Below are 19,079 nucleotides of genomic sequence, written 5' to 3'. Positions count from 1 at the left end.
AAGACAACTATAGTATTTGCTTCCCCCATTAGACAAACTCCTTGAGAGCAGGGATAATGTCCACCAACTCTATTGTGCTTTCCACACGGTAGGTGCTCAATAAATTCCACTGCTTAACTGCTAACTGGAACGTGTGGCTTTAAAGCACTGATTGTAGCAACTGAGAGAACTTTATCCATTATTCATCTGTGAAAAATTTAAAGGAAGGGAGCTCAAAGGACAAGTACTGGGATTTGAATTTGGTATACGGCAGCAGCTGGGTATACTAAAAACAGTCATCACCAAGTCTACAAGACAGGCCTTTTCCAGAAATCCCAACACACCAGTTTTTTTAAAAAAATTAATATTTAACAAGAACCATTCCAATAATTATTCAAACACATAATCTCGTTCAATCAAGAACGGTGCAATGAAAACATCAGTTTCCAGAAAAAGAGGCATAAAACACTCATTTTGGCAAGCAAGTGTAACAGGAAAATTATATGGAAATAGAGCTTCAATATTCTGCAGTCCTGATTAAAAAAAAAAAAGAATAGGAAAAAGTTTATCTAAATGATACCTTTTAATATCAGTCCAGTCAGTTCTCCTGTCGCAGGAGGGCTATTATGCTCTTCAAGAACCTGAGCCTTAAGGGAAATCGTGCTGCGCTCATTGCTTGCCCAACCCCCTCCACAACCATTTCTTCCAACACTAGGGTAGAGACACAAGATAATCAGCTTTGGACACAGTGTCTACCCAAATGAGGCTGACAATTTAAGTCGGGGGGGGGGGGGGGGCGGAATTTGACAGAGGAGGAAACTGAGGCACAGAGAGGTTATGAAAATTCCCCAAGGTCACACACCAGGCAAGTGGTGGAGCCACAGGTAGATCCCAAGATTCTAGACACCCAGCCCTGAGGTCTTCCCACTGTCTCTAGATGTTGCCAACTTGTACTTCCCAAGCGCTCAATAAATACGATTGAATGAATTGAATGAATGAATGAATGGGCCACACTGCCTCCCAAGACAAGAGACGAGGAGTCTGCCTATGGATGAGGCTGGGGGTGGGCCACGGATGGTGAAGAGCGGAGGTGGCGATGAACTGTGGGTGCTGGGGTAGCTGCCGCTTCTCCCCCTTCTAGACCGTGAGCCCGATGTTGGGTAGGGACCATCTCTATCTGTTGCTGACTTGTACTTCCCAAGCGCTTAGTACAGCGCTCTGCACACAGTAAGCGCTCAATAAATACGATTGAATGAATGACTCACTGACTGCTGCGGCCGCACCAGCTTTAGAAGCAGGACTTGGAGCCATGAGATTGGAGCCTGAGGCTTCTGGGAGGCAAGGATCAGAGCGGATTGCAAGAATGGATGTGACACCTTACTATGCCCATCTCAGCCCAGCAGTCTGACTCCAAAAGAGGCCAAGCGATCCTCAGAGGGACAGGGTGAAACTTGGGGAAAATGCTAGAATAATAATAATAATGATAATAATAATATTAATGGCATTTATTAGGCGCTTACTATGTGCAAAGCACTGTTCTAAGCGCTGGGGAGGTTACAAGGTGATCAGGTCGTCCCACGGGGGGCTCACAGTCTTAATCCCCATTTTAAGATGAGGTAACTGAGGCACAGAGAAGTTAAGTGACTTGCCCAAAGTCACACAGCTGACAACCGGTGGAGCCGGGATTTGAACCCCTGACCTCTGACTCCAAAGCCCGGGCTCTTTCCCCTGAGCCACGCTGCTTCTCCGTGAACACTGTGTGTGAGTGACCTTGGACAAGTCACAACTTCTGCGCCTCAGTTACCTCATCTGTAAAACGGGGATTAAGACTGTGAGTTCCATGTGGGACACTGGCTGTGTCCAGCCTGTTTAGCATGTATCTTCCCCAGCGCTTAATATTGTGCTTGGCACACAGCAGTGCTTAACAAATACCATAAAAACCCCCCATAAAAATAAAAAAGAGGAAGGAGCAGGTTAAAAGCTATTCATTAAGGCTACATTAAGGTAGGAGACCACGACAGGTAGGAATTTGGGCCCCAGGAAATGGAATTCATTTCAACTCTTGCTCTGACACAAGGGCTTTGATTGCTCTAGGTAACAGTGGTGAAGTCGAGACTAAGGGAGATTGCAGGGTGTGGACAAAGTCCAGGTCTTTCTGCCTTTTGAGTATATGTAAAGACACGACAGTACGTTTCAATAAATCCCGGTCAATCCCTGGTCAGAGGGTCAGGCAGCCACAGGCTGGGCAGCAATGTGCTGCATGGCGACGTTACGCTCTCGCTCTCCAAGACAGTGTAGACAACTCCACGCAGGAAAAATCTGACTCAATCATACAACGCACCAAAACGAGGGCCTCGGGAAATCCAATGAGGCGGAAACCAAGAGTTATGCCCATCACCTTCCTTGGGGCACGTAAGAGGTAAACCGAATAGCCTGGCGCGTCGCCTGGGCTGCTTCAACTGCTCTCCAGTGAGGCGGATTCCATCCCTAAACGTCCAGTCTGTAGCCGGGGGCCACAACTTTCCTCTCCAGGGCGGCTGGAAGTGTGTGTTTGCACTGAAATGGTCTGTGGCACTCAGAGTCAGTCAGAGGAGGGTAATATTGTCGATAGCACAAGTAGGCAAACATCAGGCCAATCAGTGATCCAACCAGCACATCTGAAGGGAGAAAAGAGACATGGCCTCCAGATCTCGCCCACATTAAAAGCAGCTCAGATGCAGAACCCCAAACGCCCCCAGAAACCTCAGCTGGTGGAGACTCTGACTTCTGCTCCGCAGCTGCCGGGGCGACTGGGAGGGTTAAGCCCCTCGATTTCCCCGGTTTGCAGCAGTCTCACTCCTGCTCTCGAGAATACCTAAAGCAACAGTCGCAAAGACTAGCACTCCAAACTACCAAAGGTAACATTTACCTGTGGACTGTGGACCGGACCTTGGGGATAGATGGTCTTTTCGGCCACAACTGCAGGCACTCAAAAAAAATCCACCGCTGCTCATGCCATGTCAAACAAGGCTAATGATACATATGCGCACCTACACCCAATCACACACATTCATTCATTCATTCAATCGTATTTATTGAGTGCTTATTGTGTGCAGAGCGCTGTACTAAGCGCTTGGGAAGTACAAGTTGGCAACATATAGAGACGGTCCCTGCCCAACAGTGGGCTCACATCCTCTCCTTGTACACACTCCAAACATCAGTGGGAATTTAAAGCAGATCCAGCACAAGATGCCAATCAATCAATCAATCAATCGTATTTATTGAGCGCTTACTATGTGCAGAGCACTGTACTAAGCGCTTGGGAAGTACAAATTGGCAACACATAGAGACAGTCCCTACCCAACAGTGGGCTCACAGTCTAAAAGGGGGAGACAGAGAACAGAACCAAACATACCAACAAAATAAAATAAATAGGATAGAAATGTACAAGTAAAATAAATAAATAAATAAATAGAGTAATAAATATGTACAACCATATATACATATATACAGGTGCTGTGGGGAAGGGAAGGAGGTAAGATGGGGGGATGGAGAGGGGGACGCCAATTAAGATGCCAATTAAGGAATAGTTTCTTCTCCCAAAGTGCTTCAAATCCAACCCCTCCAAATAACTTCCTTCCAGGTGGCTCCACCTATTTCAGGCTGTGGGATGTGTTGTACTGTACTTTCCAAAGTGCTTACTACAGGGATCAGCATACAGTAAGCGCTTAATAAATACGACAATGAATGACCCGCTCACAGTGCCGCCCCCGGGGCTCACCTTGCCAGTGGTGCTTGTAGTCACAGGTGCGGGACAGAGCAATGATGACGGCAAAGAGCAGAGGCGACAGGAAGGCGCACAGTCTCCAGGCTTTCCCTTGGCCTTGTGGCGTGAAGCAGTGCAGTTTCCCTGCCAGGTAGAAGGAGGCGAAGGCCAGACCAGCAAAAGCAACTGGAATAAGGAAAACAAGCAAATGGGAGTATCTCCCGGTGAGAGTATCTCTCTCCCGTGTTCGCCAACTGGCACCTGTAAAAGATGTCTGGACACTTCACCGTTCCTCTCCTGCTCCCTCCCCACCAACTCTCTTTGTTTCTGCCCACCTTCTCTGCAGTTCATTTCTGTCGTCAGGTGTTCTGGACCGGGGCCTCTGGGTGGAGGGGTGTGAGGAAAAGACAATAAGGACAATGCTAAACCAGACTGAAATTTAAACTTGAAAATTACCTGAGAAGGCTTCCAAGTGGAGATAGGCTCTCACCTACTCTATGCCAATCAGATGCCAATACAATCGTGGCCCTCCTAGTTCATAAACCTGGATGTCACCTGTGGCAAAAAAAAACTAGTGGCCTGCCAAGCTCATGAAGGCTTAGACCGGCCCCTCCTTCACGATCCATTACAGGGGATTTGGGAAACCCTCTGATGAAACGGAGAGGATGTTGCTCACTCCCCACCAGGCAGCTGAAGCGAATCTCTTCAAGCCCCGTGGATTCCCGATCCCTCCCACCCTGCTTTTGCTTTGTTCCAGCATGACAGGGTGGGGACAAAGCAGCATGGCCTACTGGAAAGAGCACAGGCCTGGAAGTCGGAAGACCTGGGTTCTAATCCTGGCTCTTCCAGTTGCTTGCTTTGGGACTGCTCCATGCCCCAGTTCTCCTGTTCTCCCTCCTAGGTGGACTGAGGACAGGGACTGTGTCCAACCAAGTTAACTTAGAACAGTGTTTGACACAGAGCAGGTGCTAACAAAGTACCATTAAAAAAAAAAAATAGCGCAAGCTCCAGCCGTCCCTCGTGACCTCAGAGGGCCCGGCCACATTTTGTTCCAGCGTGGCAGGGAAGAACACGGGGCAGCCTTCCAAATATATGCCACACTACGAAACGGGGGCCATTGGGCCTGTTGGACTCAGTGAAGAGGATCAAACTACTCCTCAGCCACTGTGTCTAGTGGTTAGGATCTGGCGACCTCTCCGCCGTGGCCCGGATTCGATTCCCGGGCCGGACGATTATTTTAAGGGCCACGCTGCTCTGAACACCGCAGTTGCTCACTAAATGCCACCGCTGGAGTGTTCGGTCTCTCTTATTGTACTCAATGCCGTCCCTATCTTATTCCATTTTTGTTGTTTCATCGTTCCTCACACATCCGGTGCTAACTCCCACCCCACCCTATTCTTAGACTAATTCTTAACCACGTCTGATTCTCATCCATGGACTTTTTTCCCCAGCACTTAGTGGTCTGCCCATAGCAGGCGCCCATTCACAAAGAAAAGCAGCCAAGTGCCCGTCTGTCTTACAGGAAGAATGTCCACTGGGGAAGCTCTTGCGGCCCTCAATCACCACTTCCGCATCCCCCGTGCAGGCCAGATCGGGGTTGGCCTGCCCATCCGGAAAACAGCGGTAAAAGAAATCAGGTCGCGGTCTGGAAGAGACAGGAGGGGGGCGTGACCCACTGTGGAAAACTGTCACAAACCAACACCGCAGCTTGAGGAAGAGAAGGAAACCTCCTGGACCCATCTGCAGTGAAGGAAATGAAAGGCTGAATGAGGAAGCGGGGCCAGTGGGACAAAAGCTAAGGGCAGATGGAGGACTAAGGAGGCCTGACAATGGAGGAGGATAGTGTTTACCTATAGTGATGGGACAGTCTCGGGGAGGACAGAGTTTAGGTGGGAAGATGAGAAGTTCCGTTTTGGATATTTTAAGTTTGAGGTGTAAGCAGGACACTGAAGTTAAGATGTCCTGAAAGCAGGAGGAAATGCAAGGCTGCAGCGAAGTAGAGAAGTCAGGGCTGGAGAGGCACATTAGGGAATCATCCAGGTGGTAGTTGAACAGATGAGTTCTCCAAAGGAGAGGGGGTAGATGGAAAACAGAAGAGGACCCAGAACTGAATACTGAGGGACTCCCACAGTTAGGGGGTGGGAGGCAGAGAAGAACCTGTAACAGACACTGAGACAAAGTGGCCAGAAAGATTAGAGGAACACCACCATCCTCCCTGTCTCACAGGCCCGTGATCTCGGCATTATCCTCAACTCACCTTTCATTCAAACTACTGTATATATTCAAACCAACACCAAATCCTGTCAGTTCTTCAAAAATCTCTAGCATCCACCCTCTCCTCTCCATACAAACTGCTCCTATGTCGATCCATTCATATCTCACCTTGATTACTGCAACAGGTGCCTCACTGACCTCCCTGTTTCCTGTCGCTCCCCACTCCAGTCCATACATCACTCTCCTGCCCGGATCATTTTCCTAAAAATACGGTCAGTCCTTGACTCTTCAATCCTCAAGGATCTCCAACGGTCCTCCATCCACCATCGCATCAAACTCCTTACCGTCTGCTTTACAGCACTCAATCACCTTGCCCCCATCTTACCTCGCTGATCTAATACTACAACCCAGCCGGCACACTTGCTCTTCTCCTGCCAACCTAACTCACTGTACTTCGATCTCATCTCTCTCACTGTCAGCCGCTCCCCCACGCTCTTGGCTCTAGCCTGGAATTCCAACCCTCTCATATCCAACTGACCATCATTCTCTCCGCCTTCAAAGTCCTATTAAAATCAATTCTTTTCCAAAAGGCCTTCCTAAGCCCAGATTTCCTCTACTCCTCTCATCTGCATCATTCTTACACTTGGATTTGCACTCTTTATTCACCCCATCAGCCCCTTAGCACTTTGTACATTTCCCTTTCCAGACTGTAAGCTCTTTGTGGGCATGGAACGTGTCTACCATACACTGCACTCTCCCAAGCGCTTTGTACAGGGCTTCACACACAGCGCTCAATATGACTGATTATCGACTCTATTGAATTGTACTCTCATGCATTTAGTATAGTGTTCTGTACACAATAAGCACTCAATAAACAGCACTGATTGATTGAAAGGGTCAAGTCCTTACAATCTTACCTCCCCACAATCAGCTTCACGGTGTTAGTGAAGACACCATTCAGAGCCAGGGCAAGACTGGCAGCTGGAAAGTAAACAACTTGCTGTTAGTGCTGCTCCCTTAAGGAAAAAACAGTGTTGGTGCTTTTCATAAAGGGCTGGTTTACAGAATTTGCAGTGAAAATAACATGATACTTGAGAAGATCCCTTCAACATAGGGCAGAGGGGCTTGAAGCACAAGGTGCCTGGCCTGTACGGTTTGGGATGGAATGACCGATTCCCTACGTTTTCTCTGCTTTCCCTGCCCCACAGAGAAGAGTTAGGTATTTCCTTTAATGACTCTCTTATTGAATGGATCAAATGTCTCATAACAGAAACCTGACTTTTCTCTGCAGATGCTTCTTTTCCACTTGTGGGCCCTAAGACAAAAGATCCAGGGAGAGGTAGTTCTTACCCAGGCAGGCTTGTTTTGTGTCTGTCCCGTCTGCCTTCTTGAGGTACTTGGTCAGGAGGATCAGAAACAGGGGAGACAGGAATGCAATTAACTGAAACAAAACATAGCAATGGTATTCTCATTCCACTTGTCCGAGAACGAATAGAAGAGAGAATTCTCACACCCCTTAGTTTGCTTATCCTCCACCCCCAAAACCTGGCCAAAATTTCAGGTTGACCAGCAGGGCCAATTTAAGTGATTACTGGTCTCTGCAGCAGAGTGTCACATTACTTCCTTCAGGAAACGTTGGTGACGGATGGGAATTTTTGAGGCCTATTATCCATCCTTGCCAGGAGCAGCGGTATCCTCTGCCAACATGCAATCCTAAATAAATCCATCTAGAATCTACGGGGTTCATAAAAGTGCAGGTCTGTGGAACAGACTGGCCCTAACATCTGCTTGAAGTAAGCCACAGAGAAAGGAGGATGCTGGGGGAAGCAAGGAGATTTCACTTGGCAGTTAAAAGGTGACTGATTCCCAGCTCTCTTGACCACACCAAACACACCCCTTACAGACCCTGAGACCCCGGCCACTTTTCTGGAGGCCTGGAAAGGAAAAGTTCTTTCCAATTCAAGGCAGCAAAATGCCCCAACTGTCTAGCTCCAGGAGGCAGGGAGCAGGGAGGAAAAGAGTGAGAGCAAAGAAGAGCAGAACGCACAAACGTGGGCCTCGTGGGAAAATGGTCGGCCTCCACATAAGGGTTTCGGTAAAGCCACATTTCCTCCGGTTGGATGAGCCGCTGAAAAGGAGGAAGGAGCTCCGTCACTCTGGAAGAAAAATGCAAAACATCAGGTAAATTCGGTCAGAATCAGAATTGAGGTGGGGACACCTGGATATTGCCTTCTGTCACCAGCAAGAAAACCATTAAATGGATTTCCCGTCCAATTAATGGTACCAGCTGTTGCCATGGAGAAGCCCTCCCTTGGGCAGTCCCTGCTCTTAGGGGGTTCGGGTAGACTGTGAGCCCGTTGTTGAGAAGGGACCGTCTCTATATGTTGCCGATTTGTACTTCCCAAGCACTTAGTACAGTGCTCTGCACACAGTAAGTGCTCAATAAGTACGATTGAATGAATGAACTCGTTGCTCAGTGGAGAGGGCTGGGGCCTAGCCGTCAGGGAACCTGGGTTCAAATCCCTCTCTGCCACCGGTCTGCTGCGTGACCCGGGGCAAGCCACTCGCTTTCCTGTGTCTCAATGATCTCATCTGTAAAATGGGGGTTAAGACCGCAAGCGCCACGTGGAATATGGGTGGGATCCAACCTGGCAAGCTGGTACCTAACCCAGCACTTAGTACAGTGCCTGGCGCATTGTAAGCGCTTACTAAAATGCCATATAACAAAACAAAAAAAAACAAAAGCCCCCTGGTTGTGGGCTCTGCTACTAATAATGACGGCATTTGTTAAGCACTTACTATGCACTGTTCTAAGCGCTGCAGGATATAAGGTGATGAGGTTTTCCCACATGGGGCTCACAGTCTTCATCCCCATTTTACAGATGAAGTAACTGAGGCACAGAGAAATGCCTTGCCCAAAGTCACGCAGCTGATAAGCGGCAGAGCCGAAGCTGCGTGGCTCAGTGGAAAGAGTCGGAGCTTTGGAGTCAGAGGTCGTGGGTTCAAATTCCGGCTCTGCCACTTATCTGCTGTATGACTCTGGGTAAGTCACTTCTCTGTGCCTCAGTTCCCTCATCTGTAAAATGGGGGTGAAGACTGGGAGCCCCCTGTGGGACAACCTGATTGCCTTGTAACCTCCCCAGCACTTAGAATAATAATAATAATAAAAACTTATAAAGCTCTATACGCAAGGCACTGTTCTAAGCGCTGGGGAGGTTACAAAGTGATCAGGTTGTCCCACAGGGGGCTCACAGTCTTACTCCCCTGAGGCCCAGAGAAGTGAAGTGACTTGCCCAAAGTCACACAGCTGACAATTGGCAGAGCCAGGATTTGAACCCATGACCTCTGACTCCCAAGCCCGTGCTCTTTCCCCTGAGCCACACTGCTGTAACCTCCCCAGTGCTTAGAACAGTGCTTTGCACATAGTAAGGGCTTAATAAATGCATTATTATTCACACCCATGACCTCTGACTCCAAAGCTCATGCTCTTTCCTGAGCCACGCTGCTGTAACCTCCCCAGCGCTTAGAACAGTGCTTTGCACAGTAAGCTCTTAATAAATGCATTATTATTATTCAAACCTGTGTCTTCTGACTCCCAAGCCCGTGCTCTTTCCCTTGAGCCACGCTGCTGTAACCTCCCCAGCACTTAAAACAGTGCTTTGCAGATAGTAAGTGCTTAATAAATGCCATTATTATTATTATTTGAAGCCATGACCTCTGACTCCAAAGCCTGTGCTCTTTCCCGAGCCACGCTGCTGTAACCTCCCCAGCGCTTAGAACAGTGCTTTGCACATAGTAAGCGCTTAATAAATGCATTATTATTATTCAAACCCATGACCTGACTCCAAAGCCCGCGCTCTTTCCCAAGCCACGCTGCTGTAACCTCCCCAGCGCTTAGAACAGTGCTTTGCACATAGTAAGCGCTTAATAAATGCATTATTATTATTATTCGAAGCCATGAACTCCGACTCCAAAGCCTGTGCTCTTTCCTGAGCCACGCTGCTGTAACCTCCCTAGTGCTTAGAACAGTGCTTTGCACATAGTAAGTGCTTAATAAATGCATTATTATTATTATTCAAACCCATGACCTCTGACTCCAAAGCCCGTGCTCTTTCCCGAGCCACGCTGCTGTAACCTCCTCAGTGCTTAGAACAGTGCTTTGCACTTAGTAAGTGCTTAATAAATGCATTATTATTATTATTCGAAGCCAAGACCTCTGACTCCAAAGCCCGTGCTCTCTCCCGAGCCAGGCTGCTGTAACCTCCCTAGTGCTTAGAACAGTGCTTTGCACATAGTAAGTGCTTAATAAATGCCATTATTATTATTATTTGAACCCGTGACCTCTGACTCCAAAGCGTGCTCTTTCCCCTAGCCACGCTGCTGCAACCTCCCCAGCACATAGAACTGTGCTTTCATTCATTCATTCAATCGTATTTATTGAGAGCTTACTGTGTGCAGAGCATTCATTCATTCATTCGTATTTAATGAGCGCTTACTGTGTGCAGAGCACTGTACTAAGCGCTTGGGAAGTACAAGTTGGCAACACATAGAGACGGTCCGTACCCAACAGCAGGCTCACAGTCTAGAAGGGGGAGACAGACAACAAAACAAATTAACAAAATAAAATAAATAGAATAAATATGCACAAGTAAACTAAATATTCTTTCATTCATTCAATCGTATTTATCGAGCGCTTACTGTGTGCAGAGCACTGTACTAAGCGCTTGGGAAGTCCAAGTTGGCAACATCTAGAGACGGTCCCTACCCAACAGCAGGCTCACGGTCTAGAAGGGGGAGACAGACAACAAAACAAATTAACAAAATAAAATAAATAGAATAAATATGTACAAGTAAAACAAATGTTCATTCATTCATTCAATCGAGCGCTTACTGTGTGCAGAGCACTGTACTAAGCGCTTGGGAAGTCCAAGTTGGCAACATATAGAGACGGTCCCTACCCAACAGCAGGCTCACAGTCTGGAAGGGGGAGACGGACAACAAAACAAAACATATTAACAAAATAAAATAAATAAATATGTACAAGTAAACTAAATCTTCTTTCATTCATTCAATCGTACTTATCGAGAGCTTACTGTGTGCAGAGCACTGTACTAAGCGCTTAGGAAGTACAAGTTGGCAACATCTAGAGACAGTCCCTACCCAACAGAGGGCTCACAGTCTAGAAGGGGGAGACAGACAACAAAACATATTAACACAATAAAATAAATAGAATAAATATGTACAAGTAAAATAAATGTTCATTCATTCATTCATTCAATCGTATTTAATGAGCGCTTACTGTGTGCAGAGCACTGTACTAAGCGCTTGGGAAGTCCAAGTTGGCAACACATAGAGATGGTCCCTACCCAACAGCAGGCTCACAGTCTAGAAGGGGGAGACAGACAACAAAACAAATTAACAAAATAAAATAAATAGAATAAATATGCACAAGTAAACTAAATATTCTTTCATTCATTCAATCGTATTTATCGAGCGCTTACTGTGTGCAGAGCACTGTACTAAGCGCTTGGGAAGTCCAAGTTGGCAACATCTAGAGACGGTCCCTACCCAACAGAGGGCTCACAGTCTAGAAGGGGGAGACAGACAACAAAACATATTAACACAATAAAATAAATAGAATAAATATGTACAAGTAAAATAAATGTTCATTCATTCATTCATTCAATCGTATTTAATGAGCGCTTACTGTGTGCAGAGCACTGTACTAAGCGCTTGGGAAGTACAAGTTGGCAACACATAGAGATGGTCCCTACCCAACAGCAGGCTCACAGTCTAGAAGGGGGAGACAGACAACAAAACAAATTAACAAAATAAAATAAATAGAATAAATATGCACAAGTAAACTAAATATTCTTTCATTCATTCAATCGTATTTATCGAGCGCTTACTGTGTGCAGAGCACTGTACTAAGCGCTTGGGAAGTCCAAGTTGGCAACATCTAGAGACGGTCCCTACCCAACAGCAGGCTCACGGTCTAGAAGGGGGAGACAGACAACAAAACAAATTAACAAAATAAAATAAATAGAATAAATATGTACAAGTAAAACAAATGTTCATTCATTCATTCAATCGAGCGCTTACTGTGTGCAGAGCACTGTACTAAGCGCTTGGGAAGTCCAAGTTGGCAACATATAGAGACGGTCCCTACCCAACAGCGGGCTCACAGTCTAGAAGGGGGAGACAGACAACAAAACACATTAACAAAATAAAATAAATAGAATAAATATGTACAAGTAAACTAAATATTCTTTCATTCATTCAATCGTACTTATTGAGCGCTTACTGTGTGCAGAGCACTGTACTAAGCGCTTGGGAAGTCCAAGTTGGCAACATAGAGAGACGGTCCCTACCCTACAGCGGGCTCAGTCTAGAAGGGGGAGACAGACAACAAAACATATTAACAAAATAAAATAAATAGAATAAATATGTACAGGTAAAATAAATGTTCATTCATTCATTCATTCAATCGTATTTATCGAGCGCTTACTCTGTGCAGAGCACTGTACTAAGCGCTTGGGAAGTCCAAGTTGGCAACATAGAGAGACGGTCCCTACCCAACAGCAGGCTCACAGTCTAGAAGGGGGAGACAGACAACAAAACACATTAACAAACTAAAATTAATAGAATAAATATGTACAAGCTAACTAAACATTCTTTCATTCATTCAATCGTACTTACTGAGCGCTTACTGTGTGCAGAGCACTGGACTAAGCGCTTGGGAAGTACAAGTTGGCAACATCTAGAGACAGTCCCTACCCAACAGCGGACTCACGGTCTAGAAGAGGGAGACAGACAACAAAACATATTAACAAAATAAAATAAATAGAATAAACATGTACAAGTAAACTAAATATTCTTTCATTCATTCAATCGTACTTACCGAGCGCTTACTGTGTGCAGAGCACTGTACTAAGCGCTTGGGAAGTCCAAGTTGGCAACACATAGAGACGGTCCCTACCCTACAGGGGGCTCAGTCTAGAAGGGGGAGACAGACAACAAAACAAATTAACAAAATAAAAAGAATAAATATGTACAGGTAAAATAAATGTTCATTCATTCATTCATTCAATCGTATTTATCGAGCGCTTACTGTGTGCAGAGCACTGTACTAAGCGCTTGGGAAGTCCAAGTTGGCAACATACAGAGATGATCCCTACCCAACAGCAGGCTCACGGTCTAGAAGGGGGAGACAGACAACAAAACAAATTAACAAAATAAAATAAATAGAATAAATATGTACAAGTAAAATAAATGTTCATTCACTCATTCAATCGTATTTATCGAGTGCTGTGTGCAGAGCACTGTACCAAGCGCTTGGGAAGTCCAAGTTGGCAACATCTAGAGACGGTCCCTACCCAACAGCGGGCTCACAGTCTAGAAGGGGGAGACAGGCAACAAAACAGAATAAAACAAATAAAATAAATATGTACAAGTAAAATAGAGTAATAAATCTGTCCAAACATATATACAGGTGCTGTGGGGAGGGAAAGGAGGTAAGGCGGGGGGATGGGGAGGGAGAGAGGAAGGAGGGGGCTCAGTCTGGGAAGGCCTCCTGGAGGAGGTGAGCTCTCAGTAGTGTTTTGAAGGGAGTTTGCAAATAGTAAGCGCTTCATAAAAGCCATTATCATGATTATTATTATTCGAACCCGTGACCTCTGACCCCCAACCCGAGGTCCTGCCACTGAGGCAGTCTGGTTCTTCGTTGGCAGCTGGGCCTCAGGGCCTCCCCTCAGGCCTTCCTCCCGGCCCGGGGAAGGGAGAGGAGGGCCCGCGACCCCCCCCGAAGTGGGGGGTGAGGAGGGGTGGGTGGAGACTCCATTTTGTCCCTCACACGACAGCGATGAAGAGCGCGACCCTCAGGCCCACTTCGGCCCCCAGGGCGGCTGCGGCCGCCTCCATTGAAGCACGAGGGCGGCGTCGACCGTTACCGCCGCTGACGTGGCAGGCGCGCGCGCGCGTGGAGCACCGACGGGCGGTCGACTGCGCACGCGCGCGCAAGGCGCCGCCCCCAGGGGCCGCCGGGGGAACTGCAGGCAAGGGACGGCGGCCCGGCCCCCGGCGCGCATGCGCGCACCTCCCTGCCCTTCACCCATTCATTCAACCGTATTCATTCATTCGTCCAACCGTAGACTAATGATGATCATCATCAATCGTATTTATTGAGCGCTTACTACGTGCAGAGCACTGCACTAAGCGCTTGGGAAGTACAAATTGGCAACATATAGAGACGGTCCCTACCCAACAGTGGGCTCACAGTCTAAAAGAGTGGGCTCACAGTCTAAAAGAATAATAATGATAATAATGATAGCATGTATTAAGTGCTTACGATGTGCCAAGCACTGTTCTAAGCGCTGGGGCTGTTACAAGGTGATCAGGTTGCCCACGGGGGGGGGGGGGGGCTCACAGTCTTCATCCCCATTTTGCAGATGAGGTCACTGAGGCCCAGAGAAGTTAAGCGACTTGCCCAAGGTCACACAGCAGACATGTGGCGGAGCCGGGATTCGAACCCATGACCTCTGACTCCAAAGCCCGGGCTCTTTCCACTTGAGCCATGCTGCTTCTCAATGGCATTCTCAATGCTTCTCAATGGTATTTTTTAAGCGCTTACTATGTGCCAAGCACTGTTCTAAGCGCTGGGGAGGCTGCAAGGTGATCAGGCTGCCCACGGGGGGGCTCACAGTTTTAATCCCAGTTTGGGAAGCAGCGTGGCTCAGTGGAAAGAGCCCGGGCTTTGGAGTCGGAGGTTATGGGTTCAAATGCCGCTCCACCACTTATAATAATAATGGCATTTATTAAGCGTTTACTATGTGCAAAGCACTGTTCTAAGTGCTGGGGAGGTTACAAGGTGATCGGGTTGTCCCACGGAGGGCTCACAGTCTTAATCCCCATTTTACAGATGAGGGAACTGAGGCCCAGAGAAGTTAGGTGACTTGCCCAAGGTCACACAGCTGACAGTTGGCAGAGCCGGGATTTGAAACCACGACCCCTGACTCCAAAGCCCGGGCTCTTTCCAGTGAGCCACGGTGCTTCCCTGACTGGTCACTTGTCAGCTGCGTGACTTTGGGCAAGTCGCTTCACTTCTCTGGGCCTCAGTTCCCTCATCTGTAAAATGGGGGTGGAGACTGTGAGCCCCCCGTGGGACAACCTGATCACCTTGTAACCTTCCCAGCGCTTAGAACAGTGTTTTGCCATAGTAAGCGCTTAATAAATGCCATCCAAAAAAAAATCCCCATTTTACAGATGAGGGAACTGAGGCACAGAGAAGTGAAGTGACTTGCCCAAAGTCACACAGCTGACAGTTGGCGGAGCTGGGATTTATTGAGTGCTTACTGTGTGCAGAGCACCCATTCTGCGCACATCCCTTCGTTCAATCGTATTCATTCGTTCATCCAATCGTATTTATCGAGCGCTTACTGTGTGCAGAGCACTGTACTGAGCGCTTGGGAAGTCCAAGTTGGCAACACAGAGAGACGGTCCCTACCCAACAGCGGGCTCACAGTCTAGAAGGGGAAGACGGACAACAAAACATATTAACAAAATGAAATAGAATATGTATAAGTAAAATAAAGAGCAATATGTGCAAACATATTGTACTTCCCAAGCGCTTAGTACAGTGCTCTGCACACTGTAAGCGCTCAATAATAATAATAATAATAGTGATAGCATTTATTAAGCGCTTACTGTGTGCAAAGCACTGTGGTAAGCGCTGGGGAGATTACAAGGTAATCAGGTTGTCCCACGGGGGGGCTCACAGTCTTCATCCCCATTTTACAGATGAGGGAACTGAGGCTCAGAGAAGTGAAGTGACTTGCCCAAAGTCACACAGCTGACAACTGGTAGAGCCGGGATTTGAACCCACGACTTCTGACTCCAAAGCCCGGGCTCTTTCCACTGAGCCACGCTGCTTCTCATCCCTTTCATTCATTCATTCGTATTCTTTCATTCACTCAATCGTATTTTTTGAGCGCTTACTGTGTGCAGAGCACTGTACTAAGTGCTTGGGAAGTACAAATTGGCAACATATTGAGACGGTCCCTACCCAACATCGGACTCACAGTCTAAAAGGGGGGAGACAGACAACAAAACAAATTAACAAAATAAAATAAATAGAATAAATATGTACAAGTAAAATAGAGTAATTAATATGTACAAACATACATACATATATACAGGTATATATGTATCCCTCTCTGGGCTCCGTGGCAGCAGTAGCAGCTTGGTTGTCCCTGCTTGGCCGTGGGCACAGGCCAAATAATAACAACTTTGGTATTTGTTATGTGCTTACTATGTGCCAAGCACTGTTCTAAGCGCTGGGGGAGGTACAAGGTACCTGTGAGCCCGCTGTTGGGTAGGGACCGTCTCTATATGTTGCCAACTTGTACTTCCCGAGCGCTTAGTACAGTGCTCTGCACACAGTAAGCGCTCGATAAATACAATTGAATGAATGAATGAATGAAGGTAATCAGGTTGACCCAGTAGGGCTCACAGTCTTCATCCCCATTTTACAGATTAAGTCACTGGGGCACAGAGAAGTTAAGTGACTTGCCCAAGGTCACACAGCTGACAAGCGCTAGAGTTGGGATTAGAACCCATGACCCCTTTTAGACTGTGAGCCCACTGTTGGGTAGGGACTATCTCTATATGTTGCCAACTTGTACTTCCCAAGCGCTTAGTACAGTGCTCTGCACACAGTAAGCGCTCAATAAATACGATTGATTGATTGATTGATTGACCCCTGACTCGCAAGCCCGTGTTCTTTCCTGTTTATTGAGCGTTTACTGCAGGCAGAATCCTGTGCTAAATAATAGCGATGGCATTTGTTAAGCGTTTACTATGTGCCAAGCACTGTTCTAAGCGCTAGGGGAGGTACAAGGTAATCAGGTTGTCCCATGTGGGGCTCACAGTCTTAATCCCCATTTACCAGATGAGGTCACTGAGGCACAGAGAAGTGACTCGCCCAAAGTCACACAGCTAAGTGGCAGAGGTGGGATTAGAACGCATGACCTCTGACTCCCAAGCCCGCACTCTTTCCACTGAACCACGCTGCTTCACAATAATAATAAAAATAAAAATAATGATGATGATGGCATTTGTTAAGCAAAGCACTGTTCTAAGAGCTGCGGGAATACAAGGTGATTAGTGGGTAGGGACCGTCTCTATATGTTGCCTTGTATTTCCAAGCGCTTAGTACAGTGCTCTGCACACAGTAAGTGCTCAATAAATACAAATGAGGTTGTTCCACATAGGGCTCACAGTCTTCATCCCCATTTTACAGATGAGGTAACAGGCACAGAGACGTTAAGTGGCTTGCCCAAAGTCACACAGCTGATAAGTGGCGGAGGCGGAGCTCTTGCCACTGAACGACGCTGCTTCTCAATAATGTTCTCAATAATCCTAACGGGGGTGTTTGTTAAGCGCTTACTGTGTTTCAGACGCTTTTCCAAATGCTATACAAGCATTTGGAATGAAGTATGCACACAGTAAGTGCTCAATAAATACGATTGATTGATATAAAAGCAAATCGGGTTGGACACCGTCCCTGCCCCACAGGAGGCTCACACTCTTACTCCTCATAATAATAATAATAAGTATGGGCTTTGTTAAGCGTTTACTATGGGCTAGGCACTGTTCTAAGTGCCGGGGTGGATACGGGCAAATCGGGTTGGACACAGTCCCTGCCCCACATGGGGCTCACACTCTTACTTCACATAAATAACAATAAAACCAAGTATGGTATTTGTTAAGCGCTTACTATGTGCCAGCCACTGTTCTAAGCAAGGAGGTGGGTACAAGCAAATCGGACTGAACACAGTTGGGGTCCCACGTGGGGCTCACAGTCCCCATCCCCATTTTACAGACGAGGTAACTGAGGCACACAGAATAATAATAATAATAATAATGGTATTTGTTAAGCACTTACTATAAGCACTGGGGTGGATACGAGCAAGTCAGGTTGGACACAGTCCCTGTCCCCTGCGGGGCTCACAGTCTCAGTCCCCACTTGTACTTCCCAAGCGCTTAGTACAGTGCTCTGCACACAGTAAGCGCTCAATAAATATGATTGAATGAATGAATACTGGGAGCCCCACGAGGGACAACCTGATCACATTGTATCCTCCCCAGCGCTTAGAGCAATGCTTTGCACATAGTAAGCGCTTAATAAATGCCACTATTATTATTATTATTAACTTGTACTTCCCAAGCGCTTAGTACAGTGCTCTGCACACAGTAAGTGCTCAATAAATACGATTGAATGAATGAATGAATGAAGACTGGGAGCCCCACGAGGGACAACCTGATCACCTTGTATCCTCCCCAGCTTTTAGAACAGTGCTTTGCACATAGTAAGCGCTTAATAAATGCCATTATTATTATTATTATGATTATTTTACAGATGAGGTAACTGAGGCACAGGGAAGCCAAGTGACTTGCCCAGAGTCACACAGCAGACAGGTGGTGGAGCCGGGATCAGAACCCACGACCTTCTGACTCTCAGGCCGTGCTCTATCCATTATGCCACAGTGACTTCTCCAAAATCACACAGTGGATATGAGGCCGAATTGAGATTAAAACCCAGATCGTCCTGACTTCCTGCTCTATCCCACTACTCCGTGCTGCTTCTCCCACCCCCATCTTCGTCCACCGTCACCCCCCCCCCCAAAAGCGGTCCTCCTGCCCTGAGTTCTACCACGGGACCAAATGCAAAGAAGACATCCGCATTCTTCACTTGGAACATTCAGAACAATTTATTGAAGTCAATCTCAAGCAAAATTTGAAATCAGTGGAATGTCATTAAAAACTTTTCCAAATTAATCCTCACGGAAGCAAAAAACACATCTGAATTCCAAAGTAGTTGTAAAATAAAAAAGGCAACATCTCAGTAAATAGAATGTACAAAAATTATATGTTCCTACCATCACACACATTCAGTAAGAAGCTTAAATATTACAGGCAATTCTAAATCCACTATAACTAGTCGACCATAAGCTATCTATATACAGGTTAAACCAAGCTTTACATGTTTCACACTATGCAAGAGAACATAGGCCAAACAACAAAACCCCCCAAAATATTGTATTTCTCGAAGTCTATGCGGCAACAACAAGTCATAATACAGTAA

General features: G+C 46.8%; 1 protein-coding gene across 1 annotated transcript; it reads right to left on the bottom strand.

Moving 5' to 3' along the window:
- Positions 1–2,222: 2,222 nt before the first annotated feature.
- On the bottom strand, positions 2,223–13,858 carry PLPP5 (phospholipid phosphatase 5). Its single transcript, XM_038746627.1, has 7 exons — positions 13,791–13,858; positions 7,986–8,094; positions 7,289–7,379; positions 6,856–6,919; positions 5,245–5,369; positions 3,740–3,910; positions 2,223–2,636 (listed from the first exon to the last, which is right to left on the bottom strand). Exons 1-7 carry the CDS (start codon positions 13,856–13,858, stop codon positions 2,467–2,469), a joined length of 798 nt encoding a protein of 265 aa, XP_038602555.1. The 3' UTR covers positions 2,223–2,466.
- Positions 13,859–19,079: the final 5,221 nt, after the last annotated feature.

The sequence above is a fragment of the Tachyglossus aculeatus genome, chromosome 5, assembly GCF_015852505.1.
Source record: "Tachyglossus aculeatus isolate mTacAcu1 chromosome 5, mTacAcu1.pri, whole genome shotgun sequence".
Classification (NCBI taxonomy): domain Eukaryota; kingdom Metazoa; phylum Chordata; class Mammalia; order Monotremata; family Tachyglossidae; genus Tachyglossus; species Tachyglossus aculeatus.
This window is presented reverse-complemented; position numbering and strand designations above follow the sequence as displayed.